Source organism: Myripristis murdjan, chromosome 9 (assembly GCF_902150065.1).
Source record: "Myripristis murdjan chromosome 9, fMyrMur1.1, whole genome shotgun sequence".
Taxonomy (NCBI): Eukaryota; Metazoa; Chordata; class Actinopteri; order Holocentriformes; family Holocentridae; genus Myripristis; species Myripristis murdjan.
In genome coordinates this window covers 25772815-25796706 of record NC_043988.1, presented here as the reverse complement: position 1 = coordinate 25796706, position 23892 = coordinate 25772815, and the positions used below count along the sequence as shown (strand labels likewise).

The following is a 23892-nucleotide window of genomic DNA, read 5'->3' as shown; positions in this document are numbered from 1 at the left end:
CAAACAACCCCACATGAGATATTACAAAGTGACATGGTATTTGGATATGTGGATAAAAGGCACGTTGCAGTAGGCCTAAAGATAATTTCTCACCCCATATACATGAAAATAAAAATACATGGGATCTTTCACTCCAAACAATTCAATCTAAGCAACTGGCTGTGTGTGCTCATGCTCTGTAGATTACAATCCATGAGATAGTAGATTTAAAATGAATCCATAGTAGGCTACCTAAATTAATTATGCCACCATAATTTTGTCAGAGTATACGTGACACATGTTTCGACTGGTAGATGTTTTCCTTCGGAATTAAATTGAAACAGGCTGTCTTCAGCTGGATTTTCAGATGGTTTGGGTTTAAATTATATTGTTTCAAATACTGATATATATATATATATAAAAAAAAACATCTCAGTCAATGTCTAATTAATTTGGTGTTTAAAAGTCTTAAAAGTTTTAAAAGGTGTTAAACAGTTTATGTTATACTAGTGAGTGATTTCAACATCATGCAAACCGTTTAATATGAAAAAACAGCCAGTATAGTTAGGTGTAAATAGCATATAAAGCATAGTTATCAAGGCTATTTTTAAAAACAGATTTTACATGGCACATTGCTCTATATATGGCATATGGCACAATACAAACTCAGCACGCCCTATAGTTTACCCTATACTATTTAGGTCGGCACCCTTATGAAAACGACTTCTGTAGACACTAAAAAGAAATGCGTTACAGGCTTTTCATATGAACATATCGAATTATACAGACAAACAAAAATTGTATGAAATGGTTTATGTCACCGTGGGTTTGCTTTTGCAGTCATCTGCATCATTTGCTTCCAGTTTGGTGTATTTCTTTTGGCTGCTCTCCCATGCATCACCTGTCTTGTCTTGCCTCCGCCCGCAATAGCTTTCTTCATATCAAAATCTGTGGCACATAAGATTTTTCTAACTCTTCTCACACTCCGTCCCAACCAGAGGCAGTGCGTGTATCAAACTTTTAAAATGAAAAACTTGAATTCCCTCGCAAAATTTCCAATTAAAGTTCACATTGGCTATTTACTCCAGGATGTAGGCCTATTCTTGATCATGCCGGTTGTTTCGCTTTTCCTGCTATACAGGCCTAGTATTCTGTCTTGTTCATCACTCCATCGGGATTAAAGCCAACTCTGCGAGAGGGAAAGAGAGAAGGAGTTTATTAATAAATTTACATTTAGCACATTGTCAAAGCAAACGCTCCTGATCACAAGCGCACAGAAGCTACAGGCAGTGTGCTTTTTTGGCCCGTTAACCGGGTCGCATGCAGCTTCTTCAATTTGGGTTTCATCTAAGAGCCCCTTTCACAGATACATGCACGTGGCCTACATAGGCCTACATAGATACATACACTCAGTGGCCACTTTCACAGGTCCACTTGTATAATCTAATGCACTTCGATGCAACAGTTCTGCCATAAATTCTACCTTTTAAGAAAGTTTATAATGTTCAGTTTTTGTTGACATTGTGGAGAAATTTTAATTGTGTTTATTATCGAGGTTGTAGTTTGCAGAGGTCTTGTACTGGACTACATTATACTGAGAGGTGTTTCTAATTTTTTGCCCTCCCTATTTATATACATGAGAGGAACAGAATAGTAGAAACACCTCTCAATAAAATGTAGTCCAGTACAATAGCAGCACTAACTATGAGCTCAATGCAAAACATAGAATTGAATGAACACCTCTATTTCTGTGGCAATACGAAAACCTGGGCATTATAGGCATCATAAAATTAAACTTTATGGCACAACAGTTGTATTAGATTGTACTGGATTTTGCAGGTGGACCAAATAAAGTGACCACTGAGTGAACATATGGCGCAAATTTGGACTCACATGGCATCTCGAATCCCAATTTTTGCCATAATGTGCAGAATTTCCTATTTCTGTTTTCCCCAGACCAGCCAGCCACTGTGCGTTTGCGCCAGTATTTCATCGGACCATGGTCTATGGTGGCAAATATTGACAAATTAGTCTCTAAATGAACACTATTACATGTGGGACCAGAAAGTAGCAAAACTGAAATTCTTCCATATCGTAATTAAATTCTACACGGATGTTGGAATAACCGTTCTATCAATGCAGATTTTACTCAAGTAGGTATTTAATTTGCCAGCTATTCAGCTGCCGTCCAAAGTGTAAATATTCCCCTTTTAGACCGTCAAAATGAGCGCTGTCCCGCGTAACAGAACACCAGCAACCACTGTTTTAGCGGTGTGCTAATACCAAAGACTACAAGTGGGGTGAGTTCACAGATTAACCAGCTAGAAGAACTGTTTGAAATCACAAAAATCCGATGGCACATGAGCTGAATTAGGCCTTCAGTTCAAGAGGTTCCAGCATTATTCAAATATTTATTTAACATTTGTGGTCTTTCTAACATAACTTTTTTAACATAACTTTCTAACATGTGGAATTGTTTAGGGAACTACCATCATTTTATTGTAGAAAAAGGGCACGCAAGGCCGTGTAGCAGCGTCATATAGGGCACAAAGCATAGGCTACTGAAAACGCTGACCACAGTGGCTGATTGATCCCAGGGCTGCCTTACCTTGCCCTCCATTTGGGACAGGCTCTCCCCGGCACTGTTCTATACACGGCCTCCCGCAGCGCCGGGCTGCCCCAAATGTAGAGGGCCGGAGTAACCAGCGCATTCAGACGAGCCATGATGGCGAACAAGTTAGTGGCTTCATTGTTAAACTTAACACCTTTGCCAGTCAACTGCCGGACAATGATATTGACAAAAGATGGACACCACAACGCCAGGAAGCACACAACCACAAACACAATGATGCGCAGCGACTCCTTCTTGTTTTCTCTCTCAGCACTGGGTGGCTCCCGTGCCAGCTGATTTCTGGCAATGATGTATAATTTAATGGTCATTATAACTTTAGTGACAACTATAAGCTGCAGAGTCATTACTCCAAACGCGTGTATTTGCGCCGCTCTGGATATGGGTACCATGTTTTGGACCGTCAGGATAGCGTAGGTGTAAATCCAGCAAAATGCACAGATGCCAATGACAACAGATCGAGTGATGAACCGGTTGTAAAAGAACGGGTGGCAAACAGCAAAGTAGCGGTCAAACTGAGCGAACAGGAAAGTTAACACGTTGACCCCCAGAAATGAAGGTAAAATATAATACGTCCCGTTCCTCGAAGGATAGCCCTCTTGAACGTCAAAGAGGCCGAGATAGTAGACCGAAAAGCCGGTCAGCGTGTCACTGATGCTCGTGTTCAGCATGAATATGAAGCGGTTCTGGACTCGCAGAGACCTGGTGCTGAAAATAGCGACAACTACCGACCCTGCGACAAGCACGGCGCTTGTGGCGAACAAAATGTGGAAGATGAAAATGAGGAAATCCGCGGGACTGTCGAAGTCCACCGACAGAGGGATTGTGGTGTTGGAGAGCATCTTGCTCCGCCAGACAAGGCGCACAAACTGTATTTATAGATGAACGGCGACTTATCAAAGCTCAAGCAAACCTCCACTGACTTCAGATGAATGACATGTTTACGGTTAGACATGAGGCATGTCAGAAGTATAAATGAGGCCTAAGCGGCACGAATTCCCATGGGTTTAGCAGTGGTGGAAAACAAGATGACTACTAATCACTGGCAAGGCGTCTGCATTCTTGTCTCCATAACACTTTGCTTAATCAGGTGCCCCCTGCTTCCTCGGATCCCATTCCACCATGAACCCGTATAAGTCCTGGGCCAGGGACACCCGATTTGCTTTGTTCCACTTTTATTGTCTTAGACAGAAAGATAGACAGCTGAAAAGAATGACAATTTTATAAATAGTTTTCACTCTACCCAATCTTCTCCACCTGCATAATAGCAACTTCTGCAGATTTATTCTTAATTGGATCAAGAAATCTTTTTATAGGCTATGGCTCCAGTGACATCATCTCCAGGAATATTTTCACTTCTTGAGCGGAGATGACATGATGATGATGACTTCAGGCTCAGGGGCGTTATGTTTCCTCTTAGTTGTCCTGTGACCTTGGTCATGATATCAGTTCTACCACCTCTGACAAACGGAAAATGTTGCTCGAACCAAAGATCCAACCGGATTGGACCTTGCGCCGAGTTACTGTTGTGAAAAAGAGGAATTTAAGTGTTGATGGAAGCCAAATATAAAAGCCCTGTTGCGTCATATTTCCTTTAGGTAAAGCGTAGCTTCTCTCTCACTAAATAGGCCCTGAATTTGCAGAAAGCCACGGCTGTCTGCCTCTACACGAAGAGATTTGGATCTGACTGAAGAACCCTCTGTCATCAGTCAGAGTAGCCTATATCCCTGCTGAGCCTCACTGGTGATGAGGTCACAATACTGCTGTATGTTAGATCCACTTTTTTAATATCAATCCATAATTTTTTGTTTCTTAATTGCTTTTCCCCCTCCGTCCATTTCTTCTTCTTCTTCTTCTTCTTCTTTTTTTTTTTTTTTTTTTTTTTTTTTTGCTTGACAATAATATGAAGCAGGCCGACTGACGTAAATTTTCAACTTTCAACTTGTATTTAGAGGAGAGTAGTTTACTGGACTGTAGGGGGTGGTAGAGGTTATCTTATGAGGAACACATGAACCATGAGCCTGTCACCAGTTTACACCCTATAAATTGAGCTGTTTCTGCACAATCCTGCCTGTTGAATCAGTTAAATATCTTCGGTATTCAGTTAAAAAGACTCACACAAGAATCTTCTGCACAATTTGTGCACAGGATAGCTGCACAAGTATTATAAGGTCATTAATTCTATAGCGTCTAAAAATCAATTTCTGGCAACGACAAAGTTACTTTTCCTCTCCTATTTTCGTTTAAATAACCATATTTTATGACATTATAATATGTTGTTATTTCTAAAAACATATGTTCCTAACGAAATCTTCCTCTGTATGACTGGAAACCCTCCATACCTACTCACTACTATGTCTGTCTGACTGCCATTTCTTAGTCTCCTTGTGAACTAACAACACTTGATCATGTAAATACATGATTTTAACGACCTCTAATGTATTTGCAGTAAGCTTAACACACAGAGTTCATGCAAGGAAAGCTTTTCATATGGCAAGCAAGCAAACAAACAGCATTGTGCATGTGATTTTTTTGTTTGTTTGTTTGTTTGTTTTTTAGAGATTAGTTACTTGCAGATAAAACAATGGTCACAACAGAGGTTACATTTCCACATTTAACCCTACCAACTTTTTGCACAGCATCTAGTTGTTTTTTGTATATAAATGAGCTGCAATCAAATGAAATCAAATTGATTGAAATCATGTTTTAGTTTCTGCCAGTTTGTTTTCGATGCTGATTTAGCCTATTCATCTGACATGAGTGTATGTATCACAGATGTTGTGACCGGGCACCAGACCTCTCTCTCCATGTTCTTCCTCAGGTGATCGTCACTGAAAAAAACAAACAAACAAACAAACAAAAAAAAAAACTGATCAGCATCTAGGTGATGTCATCCATTGTTTCAATGAAGTGCGCTGAGCTACAAATTAGGAGGACCACACAGTGAGCAAATTATAGCCCACAAATTTGTGTAAAGCTCAGTAAGACACTTGTTTTTCCATGCAAACTTTATTTAGGAAAACAATTCTGATCTCAAATCGGATAAACTGTGACAACCAAGCCCTGTCTTTCTTTTACTTCACGATGTGCAGCTGGCGTCATGCTCCAACGTCTAATAAATGTATAAATACATATATTTTGCAGACGACTTTTCGCGCACGACTGCAGATTTATTTTGTTATTCTGAAAGAGGAGCGGAGTGAACTTTGACAGCGGGCCTGGTATCCATCAAACTGTGCACAAAAGTAGTTTATTTGAAAACTTTAAAAAATGTATAGCACCCGGTAGAGGGCGCTAATAAGCTGTGTGCTAGCCTATTTCTTTCATCACCAGCACTGTGTTTCACTATCTTATGGAATGGCCAACTTGACAATTTCACATTCTCATATTCTCAGAATCTGCAGAAATTAGTTCCTGTCCACATTGCTGATGCCACCTCAGTGTTTTAAAACGGCTGCTTTGATGATTTAATCGATTCCCAACATAGTTCTGCAAATTTAAATGAAGAAAGACAGTGGGGGTGACCACATATGATGATATATGATATCATAGTTGTTCTGTAGAATATGCTTTCTACGTCCAAGATTATCTCATCCACTAAGAAACTGATGCAAAAATAACCATTTCTCATAAATGCACTCAAACCACTAGGCCAATAAGAGGAACTCATGCACCCCTGGGTTCATGGTGTACAATAGCTTACTTTATTGTATTTTTCATATATTTTTCATAGACCTTAAAGATTTGACGGCTTTTTTCTTCTTATTTTCTTTTCTTGTGCATTAGGCTACATTTAGGCTACTATGATTCCTTTCCAAACGGGTTATTGACCCTTGCATTTCATGTTTTTCTCCAAGAGTTGGTTGACTGGGCGTCACATTGGGAATTGAAGTCACCCCGGCTGACATAACGGTGGTGTCAAAGCAGACATAAAGGAACCACAGAGCCGCTTGTCTCCAGTCTGCAAGATGAAGACCTCTAGTGCAGACACCCTTTCTCCGCAGTGATGACTAACAGCAGCCGGGGTCTGTCGCCTGTGTTGCCCCTCACGAGTTTTGGCAATGTGTTAATGTTTCTTTTCAGCATCGCGCTGGCTACAGCTATCATTTTCCTCAACATGTCAGTATTTCTCTCAATTTTGTTGAACCAGTCGCTGCGCGGTGAGAACCGCTTCATGTACATGCTGAGCACCTGTTTCAGTGACATTTGTTCAGGTGTGACTTACTACTATGCAGGTGTTCTCGATGTGAGGGATAGCTACAATTCCCCTACGAGAACTTTCTACATAGGACCCACATTTCTAGGTCTGTCCTACATGGCCATCCTTGCTGCGCAGGCGGACAGGTACCATGCAGTCGCGGCGCCTTTTAAATACTCTCAGCGTATGACCCGAAACAGGACCCTGGCTGTCATCGTTGCCTACTGGGTCTATGCTTTCATCATTGTGGCTGTCAACAATCTGGTCACAGTTGGAGTAGCCAAAGCAGTGACTGGCATCGGTACGTTCGTGGGAAATATATTTACAGTGATTATTATGATAGGGTTGAATATTAGACTGTTTTTAATAGCCAAGTTCCAGCTGCAAAGGGAGCAGCCCTCTGCAGAGAGAGACAGCAAGCGCTCATCCGTTCATCTCATTGTTGTGGTGGCTGTGTTTTTCCTGGGGGCATGGCTGCCTATATTCATTCATATTATAGTGTGCAATTTTGTTGGTTCAACGTGTTATTCATTTAAGAATGAGGGCACCGACCCTCTTCGCATTTTACCCCGAGTTAACGCTGTCCTGACCCCGCTCCTGTATATCAGAGGGTGCGCCGCGCTCAGGGCGACGCTGTTTACCAAAGTTTGGGGACCCTGCTGTAGACGGAGGTAAGAGGTGAAGGTGGTCGACCAGCCAACATACTGTTTAACTTTTAGTTGATTTCTAATTGGTTTTGCACATTTGAATGGCGAATTATTTTATAGAGCAGCCATTTTTCCAAAGGATTCATGCAGTTCTATCAGCATGGCTGAAACTCAGTTAAAACGTCTTGCATGCTTTTGACATCTCTCTCTCTCTCTCTCTCTCTCTCTCTCTCTCTCTCTCTCTCTCTCTCTCTCTCTCTCTCTCTCTCTCTCTCTCTCTCTCTCTCTCTCTCGACAAAGGCTGCATCCTGGCATGAGAGGACCTGGCCCGAGACACCCTCTCTCCACAGTGACTAACACCTAACATCTGAGACACATAGATCAATGGATCATTTGGATGGTTTTCCAAAATCGCATTTTTTTTCCAGTAATTCATTTAGGTTCTATTATCGTGTTATTTGTGAGGCTGTTGCCACAGTGTAATGATAGAAAATGAAATCGATATTTATCGCCAAAACTTCTTTGTGATTTGTAGTATTTCGATATAGCCAAATAAAAAATGTGCTGGATGTAAAGAAAATGTTTGCCATTTATTTGGCTTGACTAAAACTTTAGTCTGGTCTCAGCTTCATTGCCTAATTGTCACAAGTGACAAGAAACATATTCATTTAGGCCACTTCTCCTAGCAGGACTGATGAATTCACAAAATTTTTACTACCTTATTTAGTCTATTTAATTCATTGGAATTTAAGAAGCCAAATGTGAGATCAAGAGATCAAGATTTAAAATATTGACTTTCTCTCTTGTGCCTGCGTTTTGAACCTGAGTGGATAATCCACAGTCCTGCTTTAGCAGCGGTAAATTATCCTTAACTAAAGAGAAATCATAATAACCCTTTTGCTGTGACATTTTTAGAACATCCTTGTGAGTTTTTATCTTAAGATTTCGGTGGGGTCTTTAATTAGGAGTTGGTATTCTAGAAACTTGCTGAGTGGGGATGCAATGCCCTCAGCACCCTCAACGTCCCAGTGTGTGTGTGTGTGTGTGTAAAGGTTTATCACAGAGGATGTAGTTTTCACGGCAACCACAGAGTGTCAGAAGAGCACTTTAACACAGCGTCATTTAGCCCAACTTATTATATCTCAAGAATGTGAACCGCACACATGTAAAGCATGGAATATGAAACTCATAGCCATTAAACGCCAATCACCAACTCACTGGTCCAGTCTGTTTCTCTAGGACGTACATGATTTGAGAAAATGTATAATTCAATTCATAATTGGTTACCAAAACAGTCATAATGGCATGAACCAGTCAACCACGATGCCATTTATTCAACAAATGCCACATTGTTCAACCCATCAGCAGGGTTATGTCAGTTATGCCATAAGACTTCCTCTATTAGTGGACAACTGTGGTGGGTTATCTTTATCCTGCGTGCTGAGAGGAGGAGCCGACAGATTTCCACACTTCCGCACATCTGGTAACCTTACACACTTTCTGGAGCTCAAACTCCAGCCCTCTCTCTGCTGATGCCACCGACTCCTCATCTGAGATTTGAAATACCTGTGCTGAAATCAGGGGTCCCAAAACTTCAACAGTCCTCCCTGGTCCGTTCACAACCTTATTACACATAGTAGGAAATGACCTCAGTGAAACTGCAGATCTAGATGTATATTTAATAGGGATTGATGCAGGCCATTTGCCCAGTTTACACAAGGCCTGTAACAGCCGGGACAGCCCGCAGCAACAATTATCAAATTCATTTAACAAACATATTCTTGTAGGCTATCCAGCGTGCACTGTGATAATCAGATTTTCTGTTTGTGATGGTGGGGCTGGTTTCTTGAGTTTCAGCTGAGGCGTCATCAAACACATTATACAACTGAAACCACGTAGCCTGCTGGTGAGGTTTGTTGGGGGTGAAGGGAATCACGGGCTGAATCGCATTTAATCTTAAAACAAGTGAAATTCTGTGAGGTAATTAAACTCCTCTCAATGAAACATTAAATAGTGTTCCGTGGTGCAATGTGAAGGCTTGTGCCAACATATTCTGATCTACTTGGAAAGCAGCTGCTGTGAAAACGAGGGAATTTATCTCACTGGGGGCATTTCACTTTATTTAAAGAATAAAATTAAGAGTAAGAGAGTGCATAGCTTGTGAAGATAGACACTTTTTGCAGTGGGGACCTGCATTCAGCAGTAGCCTATAGGACCATGGCTGAGGCCTTAACCAGCGTCTAAACACAGAATAGTCCAACCTTCTCTCCCTGCCTCTCTGCGAATGACATCCAGGAGATAAAGTTGCCAAGGCTTGGGCTGGGAAACTGACCAAGCCCTCCTGAAGTGGGATGTTTTCTCCGCTGCACTCTGGGCTGGTTTCTATTCAAATGTGGGTCAGGGGTGAGGAAGCCTAACGTCATAAGCTTGCAACATGGCGTCCCGAAGGCTGTGAGATGAGCAAGAGGATGGTAAATTGAGAACGCTCCTACCGATGTATTAAGGTATTTAAACGAATATATCTGCCTTTTATGTGAACTGTAAATGCGCAGCGGGGTAGGTTTTGCGTCTGTTTCGATCGGATCGTTTTTCTCGGTGGCGGAAAGGATCGTAAGGATTTCGGTGTTACGGTGGGGTTTTTTTTTTCCACGGCGTGCCAACAAAAAGGGGCTCCATTGGTGCCTATTCCGGCTCTACCAGCCTGCCTGGCAAACCGAGAAATCCCACTTCATTTGCATGGGTTTATCCAATGCTTCTGCGAGAAACCGCAACTTAATTGTTTGTAAATGTTGCGAGGTTTGTATGAGCGTTGTGCGTTACGGAGATGCCCCGCAGTACGACTCTTTACCAAATAATAACCAGCCTGGCAAGGCACATTAGGGCGAAAGAAAGGAAGCTGTCTCGGCTCGTCGTAGCACTTGCAAGAAATGTTGAAACGTTTCCTCCGCTTTGCCTCATTTTCTCTCTCTTACAATCAAGTGTGCTCAGTTATATGTTTATAATTGTGAAGGATTATGCGCGAAAGGTTTCCCTTAAATTGATTGCTGTCATATTACCATAACAGATTACTGAGATTTTTATTCAAATAGCAGCAGTCGCAGTTGCTCCTAATTGCTTGAGATAAACATGACTGACGGTGTGGATTTTCCCGCACGGTATTTTGCCAAATTATCCTGGTAGTCACACAAATCCTCTTTAATTCGACACTTGTATTGATTATAGGTGGAACTACCTTGTGGTTATGTTGGGCTAATTGCGAAATTATTTAACAGGCTTGGCTATAGGGGCCAGTTTAGATGAAAATAGTTTCTTCTTTGATCAGTGTTTTATTGTAAACATAAAGACCATCGATGCAGGGGCTTGTGTACTATATGGACACTGCATAGTTGCACTGCTACACATCGACCATCTTTGTGATCGGCTACAGTGTGGGTGTAATGTTACATTGTGACCCAAAACTGGTTAGCTTTACCCAGAAACAGAGTTGCATAATATTTGACCACACCGTTATTTCAGGTTTAAACTGACACTTTGACAGAGCAAAAGAGGGCAGATTATTTTGTTTGATTATATATATAATTATTAAACTCGATTCCAGGCTGGTCAATAGTCACTTCATTGTTAATATTATCGTGTATGTGCTCAGGTGCGAAGGCAGCCTGCCTTCTCAGGTGATTAGTGTCGTTAAAGTACCAAGGGGCATGGAGATAATAAGGCACAAGAATGTCAGTAATGTGGGTTTCCTAGACTGGTTGTTGTTTTTGTGTAAGCAAATGGCATTTAAGTTCCATAAGCATTTCAAGTATTGGTAAATGTTGTCTGCTTATTTCTAACAAAAAAATATTGTGACTCCACACAATCTGGTTTTAATACACCTATGGCACATTCATTTTTGGTATGTTTTGGGATTAATGGAGCAGTCCGTAGTGTTACACAAGTTAAGTGTGGGTAACAGTTTAAAATTAGCTCTCAGTCATTTTTCCACAGTAAAAGTGGTTAAAAGTGTGTCATTTTTGATGGTAAGAGTTAAGTCATGCCTCAGAAAAAGCCAGAGCTCATTGGTTCTCTAGTAGTTGTAATATTTGGTTGTATGTGTGTGCAAAGTGTCTCTTTTAAGTTGCTCAGTCACATTTTACCTGTTTTGTTTTGCTTGTAATTGCATGTGATGAAATCTGAATTAGAGCAGCCTATCTGCAGCTTAGTTACACCAAGATTTTTTTTTAAAATTATTGTTATTTATGTATCCTTATAATTCAGCAGTCAGGTTGTTTTTATATGTATGGCCAACTAAAGAAGGTGTTTTGTTGTATAAAGCTCAGAAGAGTCAACTATAAAATCTGATACACATTTTCATCTTGTGGAAACATCTTGCAGCCGTTCTAAGAGAACCTGAATGTGTTTGGCCATCTACAGTTACCCAGAAATATAGCTGAGCCATCTGTTGTTGGTCCTAAAGACTAAAAACTGGCAAACAAGTACCAATACAGCTTAAAAGCACAAGCTATTTCAAGACGCGGCTTCATGTGAATACCTTGTCAGTTTATTTTCAAAATCTAATTTACAGAGGCTTGTAAAACTGAAATAGTGCTCCTGTCTAAATACTGCCTGTGTTTAATCGTCATAGTGCTGCTTATGTAACAGCAGTAAGGTTTGAAACCTGGCAGTAGCAAGGTGTTGTTGTTGTTGTTTGTTTGTTTGTTTTCTCTCTCCATGTGGTCCCATAATTCTCTGAGACATTGTTTCTGACAGATATGCAAACACATGGTTGCACTGTCTGCAGGGACATGGTGCTGTGTTTTCATCATTACACATTAGTCTTTCAGTTGGTAGAGTTAATATATGTTTATCTTCACTGATGCTGAAAGATGCTATTTCAGAAAAAAACAGGAAATGTTGGTCTGTGAACAAGAGAGTGCAATTAAGTTACTGTTGCACTCGACAGAAACCATATCTTGCTTGCTATTTCATCACCAAGGCCACCCATCTGGATGCTGTAGCTGCTGTTGAGTATTTAAAATTTATATCTGATAAATTTCATCTGTAAGTGAACAAGTTGACTTGGACCTTTTCAGAATGGCCATCAACTGATCAGTGTGACTAGTTTGAATAATTGCTGTGGACTGCCAAGTGAGGCCTGGAGGGTAAAGTTAGCCTTGTATGCGTTTGTTTGCATGTGTGTATGTGTGTGTGCACGCCTCATGATCCTCATGATCGGCTGGTTGGTCTTGTCCCCCCTCCCATCCCCACCCCTCCTTTCCTTCCCATTATATATATGTATTTATATATATATATATCCACACACACACACACATGCACGCACGCACATCCGCTTGTGTACATTGTGATCATGGCTTACAGTAGCGTGTGTAGGCAGTACATGCAGTAAGAAGGGTACTTAGGCTATATGTTCTGCTGACATGTTGGATGAGGACTTATGGATTGTGCTAGTCTGTCGTATCCATATAGGTCTGTCTGTTCTGTCCTGCTTGTTCCAGGGCAGTTTGGTTTGCTCAGTGGCTAAAGCACCTCGGGGCAGGGCTGTTGTTCTTCTGTAAGGAGAAGAAACAGTCCTTGGAATGTAGTGCTGATAGCCAGAAGGTTGTGCAGTGTTTAAAGGTGGGGGGTGGCAGCTCTGTAAAATGTTTGACTACATAGGATCTTTCTTTACCCAAAATGCCCCCTGTCCTTAACTACAGCATTAGGCACCCAGTCATGTGGGTCAGTGGGCTGGTTTACAGGGGCTTTTTTTTAATGTCATGAACAGAGTTCATTCTCCTAAGACAGACTTCACTCTACCATGTGAATGTCAACATGTTGGTGAAGTGGTTGATTTACTCCACATATAAATAACCTACATAAATGTGGTACTGTGGTCCTGGTCACCAGTATTACTGGCAGCCTGGAAGCTGCAAGTCGCAGAGTTTAACTCTCACGAGGTCCTGAGAAAGGCCCAAGCAATATTATATGACTTGTCACGCGTACTGTGCAATGAATTTATGTTTTCCCATCAGAGACACTTTGTTGTACAGAGGCAAGACAAATCAAAGGAAAATGCTTTTGCACCACAGGCAATACATTTTTGAAATAAGACTAATGAGGGGTGGACACTGGATATTTGTAAACTGGTATAATTAAACCTTTGTGGATATGACTACTGACCTCTGCAGGCACTCTGTACCTAATTGCATAAATATGAGAATGGCAACTGGTAATGTGTCCTGTCTTTTTGTGAAGAGACGGTGTCTATGCATTGGTTTTAATACTTGTTTGTAGCCTTTTAACTACATCCCTCATATCTCCCTGTGTAGATAAATAAAGTTGCATTGAATTTTGCCTCATCATGTTGTGAGGATGGGGCTTGGCCCCTGCTTGTAAAGAGGTGATGGCTGTCCCTGGGTTAGGCCACTGTATAAATCATCCTCATGAAGATAAATTTACAGTAGTGAAATTCTGACAAAGGTTGTATATGCATGCTATTATTGCTTCCATTGGATGTAAACCTGTGTATCTGTTAGCTGTTCTAGGCTTTGCTTTGAATGACACACACACATACATCCCACAGCAGTTATTCATTTATTGTTCCACTGTAGGAAGTAGAAAGAAAATAATATAATACAGTCCTACTTCATCAGAGTAGAAGAGGAGATATTCATACCACATTTATTCTATGTCTTACAGTAGTCAATATGGACACGGTGCACTGGCTTTATGTAGTTAGTCTCTTCATTGGTGTTGATATCCTGCCATAACAAGATCCAGAAAAGTAGTTGTTATTTAGGCATGAGGTTTTTATAGACCATTACATGCTCATGAAATCAGAGAAAAAAGATGGTGGGCTTTATTACAGGTTGAGGTGTGTGTGAGTCTGAGCGTGTTGAAGTCGAGCCTTTGGCTTTGTGTGTGTGTGAGAGAGAGAGAGAGAGAAAGAGAAAGAGTCTTGCCTTTTCTTCTCTAGCTGCACAGCACTGGCACATCTGGGGTACGCAGCAACTAAAGGCCCCCTCCTGTGATGAAATGGACAGGGTTCTTTTCATTCCACTGCACCCTGGGCAGGACTCTGTTTGTGTTCAACATGGCTGACCTGCCTGATAGAAAATGAGTCTTAATTGGAAGGGTTCCACCCGGACTGCGGCAGGGATACTGTAAATGATGCCCCCCTCCTCCTTCTCCCCACCTCAGCCATACAACACTAGGGTCACTGCACCTGTTCACTAGAATTTATATCCAACAATTCTGTAGGATTTTTCGTTTCTAAGACTGGACAAATCAGTCTTTAAGTATTGTCCTACTCACTGTTTTCGAGCCATTATAAAGCAGAAATTCTGTCCAGCAGCTTATATGAAAGGATTACGTCCAGAATTAGATAGATGTCCATTATGGCACTATTGTAGATCATCCTGATGTATTACTGGACCTATTTTAGGACATAATTTTAATGACTTAGAAGTGAATACAAGACCGAATGCCATGCTATGTAATTCTTGTGCCAAACCAAAAGGATTGCTTTACAGTGATCATTTTTGAATCTGATTTATTTCTTTTCTACACATTTGTCATAGTGTGGGCAAAAGTTTTAGCAACTGTTGAAAGCTTCTCTGTGACAGCTCATCAGCATTTTAAGCCTCCCACACTGAAACACAATATTTTGTGGTGAGGTTTCAGTAGGGTGCTGCTTTTGGTTTTAATTAAGAATGCTAATGAAAACAGCAAGTCATGTCAGGTACACTAGAAGAGTAATGTAGCTTTTTTTTACACAGTGTGAGGAGGGAGTAGTGAAGAAAAATAACTACAGCTCAATGTCAGTCTATCTGTTTATCTCTGACATTTTCACAATGATAAGTGTAAGTATCTTGATACATGTGTAGCTGGTACTCAAACTCTGTAAGTTGTATCAAGAGTGTTTTTGTAAGCGACCTGAGAATTCAAGTATGAGTAGTTTATTCTCTTGGGGGAAAAAGTGTTTTTTGCAATAGATATGCAAATACATTTGTGGTGTTACTGCAGTAAAATGTTCCTGCTGTGTTTATCCAGATAGGTGTTACAGGTATGGAGCGGCCCATAGAATGGCCAGGTGAAAAGCGCAGCTATTCTGTTTCATCTCCACGTTGTGTTGTGTAGGCCATCCTTTCACACAGGAGAATTGAAACTCTGATTATTGCGATACCCCTGAGTACAACACGGATCAGCCTTACCCATGCAGCAACCCATCAGCCATGTTGAAATGGCTCTGAGCTGGTTGCTAGGTGTTTGTATTTCAAACTGGCTTTGTACCATCCCCTCCCCCACTCCCTCTGCCCACCAGCACACACTCTGGGCGTGTGTGTATGTGTGCGTGCGTGCATGTGTGTGTGTGTGTGTTTGTTGAGCGTACTGTCTGCGTGCGTGCCGCAGGACCTTTACTTGTATACATGATGGGCTCTTTTTCTCTGTGTTCTTCACATATACCTTACCTGCACATTTCTCTTCTCCCACACACTGTGACCATCTACAAAGGCATTACTGTATGTTGGAGCTGGTGTGAAAAATCAGCTTGAAATAAAAGACTAGGCGGAAATTCTCTTCAAAATGTTACTTATTTGTGTTTTCCATTGGTCTGCAGCAGTTGTAGGGTGTGTGTTTCTTTACTCGGTATTGCGCCACTGGACTTTGCCTCACCTCTGCCCTCTCCACTGGCTGTCTGCCCCTCTATTCAGCAGATTAGTACCACAACAATTCACTGGTCTCACAGTCACCTTCACTGCATGAACACAGATAGGTTTACTAGCTCCTTGTTTAATCCCCGGACTCCTTGGGAAACGGAAACAAAGACAGGAAGCGGTAAATGAAGTCAAACCAGATCATCCAGGTCTCTAGTGTAACCTGTTTAATTTAAAGCAGACTGACATTAATTCTGCGCTCGGAGCAGTGTGACGCTGACCAGTTTTTCACTCTCAAATCCACACGTGGAGATCTCATCCTGATCATACGGACATGTCTGAGTCTGTGTAAATATCCCACTGTGTGCTCATAATGTCTATTAAAGTAGTCAAAGAGACTACGTGGTAAGATGTTGTGTTTTTAAAAAGCGGTTGACCCCTCTATCATAAAGCCGCAGTCAGTTTTTGAAAAGGTTAACACTGCAGGCAAGGTAAGCTGATCCTGTGCCTGTACTTAAGGGCAACATCTACCCTGGTCCCTGGTCCAAGCCCAGAGCTGGCTTTGGTTGGTATGTGGTGCCATATTTGGTCCTAGAATGTCTTGTTTCTCCGGTGTCAATAATTCATTATGGCCCTCCTGACCAGCAATCTTGCCATCTCTCATCTGTCTTGCCAGGTCACACCACCACTCTGTGAGGGCTCAACATAAAGGGATCCGGCCCTGTGGAAATATTCAGTGAGCCCTTTTCTTCACATTAAAAACATTAACTGGGCATTTTATGCATTGGCAGAATCTCTGTCGGTGTAGTTCTTGTGGTGTCATCCTTTTCTCACGTGTTTAGCAGCATTTTAACAGTTCTTCCATCCCTGTGATTGAAGAGATCCCTTTACTTCAGGCTGTGATACTTAAACATTAGAGGTGTCGCATGATAGCCCGGCCGTGGCATTGGAAACGTCCATACAATGTGCAAAGAGTGCGATCCTCTTGCAGTGGAGCTGCCATGATGGTGCAGGCCTATCTGTCCCCTGTGGTATTAAGCCTTTTTTTCCTGGGCAGCACCAGTGATAGGGGGAGCTGGGTCTACACGTGTCCCACCCTAGCTGCATATAGATCAGCCATAATCCATTAGCAGCTCCCTGGAATCCAGCCGGCACAGCACAACACAGCACAGCACAGCACAGGAGGGGCCAGGGGGAGAGGGTAGCCGTGTGGGTGATGGGGGGAGGAGAGAGAACGAGGGATGAGAAGAGGAGGGGGTGGGGGTGGGGGAGGGCTTTTTTTTTTTCTCCTCCTGAGCTGGCTTCTCTACTCTGAGCCCAGCCCCCTTTTACGTTGGTCTGCTGGAAAAGCCTCTTGAATCCCCCCATAAAGCCTGCAGAGGTGTGTGTGTGTGTGTGTGTGTATGTGTGTGTGAGAGAGAGAGTGTGTTTGTGCGTGTGAGTGTGTTGGAGAGAGAGGCTTGACTGATATATGGCTTCCTGGCTGGCATCATAGCAGAGGCCCTTCTTTCTCTACCAGTCCCCCCTTTACCGCCTGCAGGCCTGAGGGCTCTTCACCCTTGTAGCACAACCTGCGTTTATCAGCTGATCTGGGTTGTGTGTTACAGAATGGCTCATTATGATTCATGTTGGGCATGGAGATGTTGGGAACTGTTCCTGGGATGTGTCTGTGTGCCACATAACAGGCTGGTGAGGTGGGAGGATAGAGGGAGAGAGAAAGGACAAGGCAAGCAGAGGAAAGAGAGGGGGAGGGGAGGATCATGGGTAGAAGTGTCAAAGCAGAGGAGGCAAGCCCAGGCCTGGACCTGAGGGTAATGATCACTCCAGCTGATTGTATCAGCCAGCCTGGCGATCGGAACAGAGCCTGTTTTGATACGTCAACCAGCCCTCCTTACTTGGCATTTTTTTTTATTCTTGCGTTGGATTCGTGTCATGTTTTGTTGTCCTCATCAGTCAGACCGAGCAAATTCTTTCGTACATTTAGTCCCTTTCATTGATTGCAGGTCACTATTGTGATACTATCACTGTTTTCTCAACACAGTCTGTGTTTCAGTTTCAGACCACAAATGTGGAGCATTACCCAGTATTTTATAGCCTTCAGATAAGATTTGTGTTGATATTGTTTTATTAATATGTTTTCAGGAGTAGTTGGCAGGTTGTGATGTCAGTGCAGTCTGTCATGTTTTGTGGGGAAAATGAGATTCTCCCAAGTTATCATATCTGCCGTAAGCTTACGGTAACCTTATTTGCTTGAACTCTTGGCATCAGAACTTAGCCTATGGGTTATTTGAGCTGGCGTAAGAAACAAATTGTATGGTGATGCAGAAGTAGTGTTTTATGCAGTTGTTCTTGGTTGATATGCAAAAGTAAAACTACTCTATCTAGAAAAAAGGCAGCGCAGACTGCTTTGGGCGTGGATTTGTTTGCCTGGTATCTCAGTGATCAAAGCATGTTGGCGTTCTAAAGAGCCCTTATTCTGGAGCAGGTTTATATGAACTAAGTTTTGCTGTATTTGCATTCGGGCCTGGAGCTTTTGGCACTCACTTTAGGAACTGTTCCAGTATTTCCACATGTATACTGTGAAAGATAACTCTCAGTAAATCTCTGTGTTGGCACTGCGTGGAAATGGTACATTTTCATGTGTATTTATGGCTCGAGTGAAGAATCTCCCTGCATTACAGTATAATCTCTTGTAATTCGGTATACCCAACTCAGATCAGGGGCATTAAGGGTGTGTGTCCTTTTCCCAGCATGTCCAGGTTTTAAGACCATGTTAAACATGAGTCAGGGGCAGACCCTGCTGCTTCAGCCAAAACATACTGCTAGTGTTACCATTAGACTTGAGCCATGGATGTTTTCACATGCCTTGCATTGTAATTCTCTCCAAAGTTTGTGAATTCAGCCACAGAAAAGAGCTGGAGCTCGATATGTACTAGGTAGTTAATGTGTTCAAAATAGTGCATGAGATTCATCTGTCCTATTTCTTATATGAGGGCCTCTCTGGAGGATCAGGTAGTGCTGTCCCGTCTCAGAACCACACCCTTTCCCCCTTCTTCTGCCCTAGCTCCTGTGTAGTTTTACCTGCTCAGGTGTCACCTAATCCCTCCCCCCGGCCCTGCAATGCCACCGACCCCCACCCCCAGACAATAGGGCAGGGCTGACATTACCATGACCTAATGGAGACTAGTGTGAGCCGAGCTTCCAAAGAGGGCACCCCATCGAAACTAGAATTACGGTGTGGAGATAGGGAGGAGAAGCTGAGAGCAGGCAGCTTAGAAAAGTAGTTATTTTACCCTTTCTTCTTATCTGCCCCTTTTGGCTTTTGTGCCAGAACAGTGGCAATGTGTACAATTCAGAACTTGATACATGTAGTGTAGCAATTTGTTTGAAAAGGAAGAGGAGAGGGAAGGAAGGTTTACTGTTACCTAGTTCCTGAGTGATTATGTCGCGTGCTGTGCTGACAGTTTGCTAATTTCCCCATGGAGGCTAAAAGTGCAGATGTATCCTACTCTATCCAGGATTCATAATGCATGCAATTTGACTGTTGTTGTTAGATCTGTCAGATAGACCCAGTCATAGAGCAATTTAAAACAAACATCTTAAGCAAATATAATTTAAACTATGCAGCTTTCTCAACATTATCAATGTATACTAACCTACATATTTATCTATGATTCAGCATAATATTCCTAATTTTTCCAAAGTAAAACTAATGGCCGCCTCTTCTTTTTCCTCTCAGCTTCAGGTGGTGCTCGTGTAGGAAGAGAGAGAGAGAAGGAAAGAAGGAAGGTGGAAATGGAACTGCCAAACCATGCCAAACAACTGCTGCTGCAACTCAACCAGCAGAGAGCCAAGGGCTTCCTGTGTGATGTTATCATTGTGGTGGAGAATGCGCTCTTCCGCGCCCACAAGAACATCCTGGCGGCCAGCAGCATCTACTTCAAATCTCTGGTCCTCCACGATAACCTCATTAACCTGGACACAGAGATGGTTAATCCCTCTGTGTTCAGACAGGTCCTGGACTTCATCTACACTGGAAAGCTCTTGTCCTCATCAGACCAGAGCAATGAGCAGAACTTCAGTGCCCTCTTAACCGCAGCCAGCTACCTCCAGCTCCATGACCTCGCTGCCCTGTGCAGAAAGAAGCTCAAGCGCAGTGGTGGGAAACCTCTGCCAGGTAAACCCTCCACTCCAGGTCCCCTTAGCCGCTTACGCCTCAATAACCAGCGCCTTTCCTCCTCTACTCCTGCTGGCCCTAACAACCACTACCCTCCCACCCCTTCCGATGCCGACCAGCCACAGCCAGATGAAGGCCTTCGGGACAAGGTCTCAGATGATGAGATGTTTGTCGGCAGCTCTGGGAAGAATGGGAATGGGGGAAATGGAAGCAGTAATGGTAACCTCAGCAGTGGAGGAAGTGCTGGGGAGCCAGACCTTGGACTAGACCTGTCCAAGAAGAGCCCTCCCTCTGCGGGCACAGCCACGGATGCCCTTAGCCCACACAGCAACTCCCAAGAGTCCCCTCAATCTGCCTCAGTATCCACAACCAACAGTGCCTCACTGGACGACTCCTCTACCGCCCTAACAGGGGTAGATGGCTGCGGCTCAGAACCAATGGAGCTCAACCCCACCTCTAAAGCCCCTGAGGAAACCCAGAACCAGCCTGATGGCCCCCCACCACACAAGAAATCCCGGCAGGTTGCCCGCAAGAAGGAATGGCCTAAGAGAGAAGCATCAGGTCTGAAGTCTGAGGACCATGAGAGGCCATTGGTTAATGGGGTGATTGTGGGTCCTAAAGAAGGTCGTTCTTCTGGTGGGGTTGGGGGCGGCAGTGGTAGTAGCTTTGCCTCTGACCAGTCCTTCCAATGTAAAGAAGAGGAAGAGGGAGGAGAAAATGGCCAGGACCACAGTGATGAGAGTGGGCAAAGTGATGGAGAGAGTGCAGGAGGTGGAGTTGGAACAGGAGGGGGACACCACAGCGCCAACTACGTGTACCGCCAGGAAGGTTTCGAGCCAGCATTTGGAGATAACCTCTATGTGTGCATCCCCTGTGGGAAGGGCTTTCCCAGCTCTGAGCAGCTCAATGCTCATGTAGAGACACACACTGAAGATGAGCTCTACATCAAAGAGGAGGGAGGGACCTTTGTGAAAGAGGAAGACGAAGAGGAGGCGGAGGACCTCTCTGCCCCTGTGGGTCCCTCCAACTTTGGTGGCTCTGAAACGCGTCCATTCAAGTGTACAGTCTGCAGTAAGAGCTACAAAGACCCAGCAACGCTGAGACAACATGAAAAGAGCCACTGGTTGACCAGGCCCTTCCCCTGCAACATCTGTGGCAAGATGTTCACCCAGAGGGGCACCATGACACGCCACATGCGCAGCCACCTTGGCCTCAAACCATTTGCATGTGAAGAGTGTGGCATGCGCTTCACACGCCAGTATCGTCTGACAGAGCACATGCGTGTCCACTCTGGGGAGAAGCCGTATGAATGCCAGCTATGTGGCGGGAAGTTCACCCAGCAGCGCAACCTCATCAGCCACCTGAGAATGCACACCTCACCCTCTTAGAAATGCATCAAGCCAAAGAACTCTGGGAATAGAAACAAACCTTTCTCTATTTTACCTTTTTTTCCATCTCAAAAGCAAAGAAACGCACACATATACACATTCACATGCAGACACACGTTTCTACATATTGATTCCAATTTACGAGCCCCTGGCTAAGAAAATGATGTAGCCGTCGGCCAGAGTGAGCTCTTGGCGATGGTGGGATCTTGTTGATGGCATGAACATGACATCATCTATATCAAGTGACGTCTGCTCACCTCTCAGGAGATCTAGAGGGGATGATTAACTCCTCTGTCTCTCACCAAAGTCACTAAGCCATGATGGAGTGGCATGACTTCTGGTCTGTGTTGTAAGTCTGTTAAATGTGAATGTGGGTACTGGTGTAATGTCAAAACCCTCACCTTATACCCCTCAGCAGTCTCCCTCTCTTCCACCTTTTGAGTTTTTCAAATCGATCCTCAAATGGGTAATTTCAGAATCCCCTGTCTACTCCAATGCTATTTTGACCAAAAACCCATGCAAAACGCTACAGGCAATAATTCAACAAAATATTGTTTTACCCAGACAGCTTTATGTCCTTGATTATATTGGTGATGGGGATCTGTGTCTAAGAGGAGGGGTAACTGGGTTTGGGACCATCTCCTTGCTTTAAATGAAAGTCATGAATGGGGGTTCCAGGTAGGATGACATTGGATCAGATTTTAGTTATTACAGACGACACACACTCAAAATCCTCTCAGCAGATGTTCACAGGGGTGTGGAGAGGACGTTCAGTGTTTTTGTTTTTGCCTGCTAGAACTGCTAGGAATGAATCCTGGTTAGAAAGATGATCCCTTTGAGGTACTTGTTTTGCTTAAAGAACTTGTAATGTTTCAGTGAATGTTTAAACTGGAAGGTCTTGGGATGATTCTTGTGGAGGGGAGGGGGGGTTTTGGGTTGGGATTGGGGTGGGGGTAGTTTAACGGGGGGGTTGTAGACTGAACATTATGTTCAGTGGGTACGTTTATTTTTTGTCTGTATAGCTTTCCTCCCCTCAGAAAAAAGAAAAGTCTATTTATATAGGCTTGTGACCTCGCTACCTCTGATTACTCTTATGAACTCTATGTTGATTAGTTGAAAGTTCCTATGTAATTAATTGTAAAAAGTGTGTAGATTACGGTAACTTTTCAGCTAATGCTTTAACCTGCCCATCTCTCAACACAGGTTTTTAATGCGCATAGATTTTACACGTTAAAATTGTGTTTAGCTGTTGTTTTTACTCGTCATAAAGATAGCTTTTTGGGTGCCCTGCTCAATGTGCCCCCACCTCAAAATGTACTGTAGCTTCCTGCCTGGAGCAAATAGTGGTTAGTTAGTTTAGATGTACAGTGTTCCAAAGATCTTATGAATGTTGAGGAGAACAGAGCTGACTAACAAGCATTGCTAGACAAGTTCATAACCAAAGTTATTAAAAAGATGTACTTAAGATATATAGCATACTAAATTATTTCACTTTTGATTTCTTTTTGCTGTATAAAAACAAATTATGAATTATATTCTAAGTCCAGACAAAGAAATCCACTGTTTTGATGGAATTTTGACCAATGACTCTGAGACTGAGGAAAGTTTTTGTGTGGTTTGCAAGGAAAGCTTGTGCTGATTGGTGGGCTGGTATAATGTAAACTTTACGACCTAAAGAAATGGGTAAAGTTTAAAACATGTTCCCTGGACATGTTTTTTTTTTTTTCTTTCGTTTGTATCCAGAGTCCTTATCACTTTATATTCCCTGACTTTAAAAACAGGACTTGGTGACATTGTATGTGTTCTGTTCAGACCAAAAAAAAAAAAAGAAAAAGAAAAAAAAGATAGGAATTATAATCAGAATTTTAATGTGAAGTTCAAGTTTGCTTGTTAGTTTTTTGAGCCAGACTTGTGAAAACTTGTAATAAGAAGGGAGAAGCAGAGATGCACTGGACAGCTGGACAACTCATCAGTCTCAAGCAGCATCTGTTTTTCTAATTATATTCCAGTATACCACCAAATGATTTCATTATTTTAAGATTTACCTAACCGTAAGCAAACGTTAAGTCTAGTTTGGCCCCTCTGATGTCACTGGGTTATGTCGAAACCTGTCCAGTGTATCTAAGACTCTTAACAGTTACACTGTGGAGCATGAACCTTCACTACAAGTTTTTGGTATAGGCATTCCTCTATTATGTTGGTTTTAACTGTCTTCTTGATTTTTATTCCTCCTTCGTC

The 23892-nt window shown here is 42.7% G+C and overlaps 3 protein-coding genes across 3 annotated transcripts; 2 read left to right on the top strand and 1 right to left on the bottom strand.

Moving 5' to 3' along the window:
• Positions 1 to 1142: 1142 nt before the first annotated feature.
• Positions 1143 to 3450, bottom strand: LOC115364971 (G-protein coupled receptor 183-like). Its single transcript, XM_030059682.1, is given in 2 exon segments — positions 1143 to 1168; positions 2583 to 3450. Coding segments are annotated over 2 exon segments (894 nt in total).
• Positions 3451 to 6614: 3164 nt separating this feature from the next.
• On the top strand, positions 6615 to 7481 carry LOC115364969 (adenosine receptor A2b). The gene has a single exon (XM_030059681.1). It carries the CDS (start codon positions 6615 to 6617, stop codon positions 7479 to 7481), a length of 867 nt encoding a protein of 288 aa, XP_029915541.1.
• Positions 7482 to 9879: 2398 nt separating this feature from the next.
• LOC115365963 (hypermethylated in cancer 2 protein) lies at positions 9880 to 22568 on the top strand. The gene is made up of 2 exons (XM_030061204.1): positions 9880 to 9957; positions 19829 to 22568. The coding sequence occupies exon 2, from the start codon at positions 19885 to 19887 to the stop codon at positions 21652 to 21654; it is 1770 nt and encodes a 589-aa protein (XP_029917064.1). The 5' UTR covers positions 9880 to 9957; positions 19829 to 19884; the 3' UTR covers positions 21655 to 22568.
• The last annotated feature ends 1324 nt before the right edge of the window (positions 22569 to 23892 follow it).

What these genes read in the sequence shown, in the direction of transcription:
- LOC115364969 (XM_030059681.1), top strand. Translation starts at nt 6,615, where the DNA reads ATGACTAACAGCAGCCGGGGTCTGTCGCCTGTGTTGCCCCTCACGAGT.
- LOC115365963 (XM_030061204.1), top strand. Translation starts at nt 19,885, where the DNA reads ATGGAACTGCCAAACCATGCCAAACAACTGCTGCTGCAACTCAACCAG.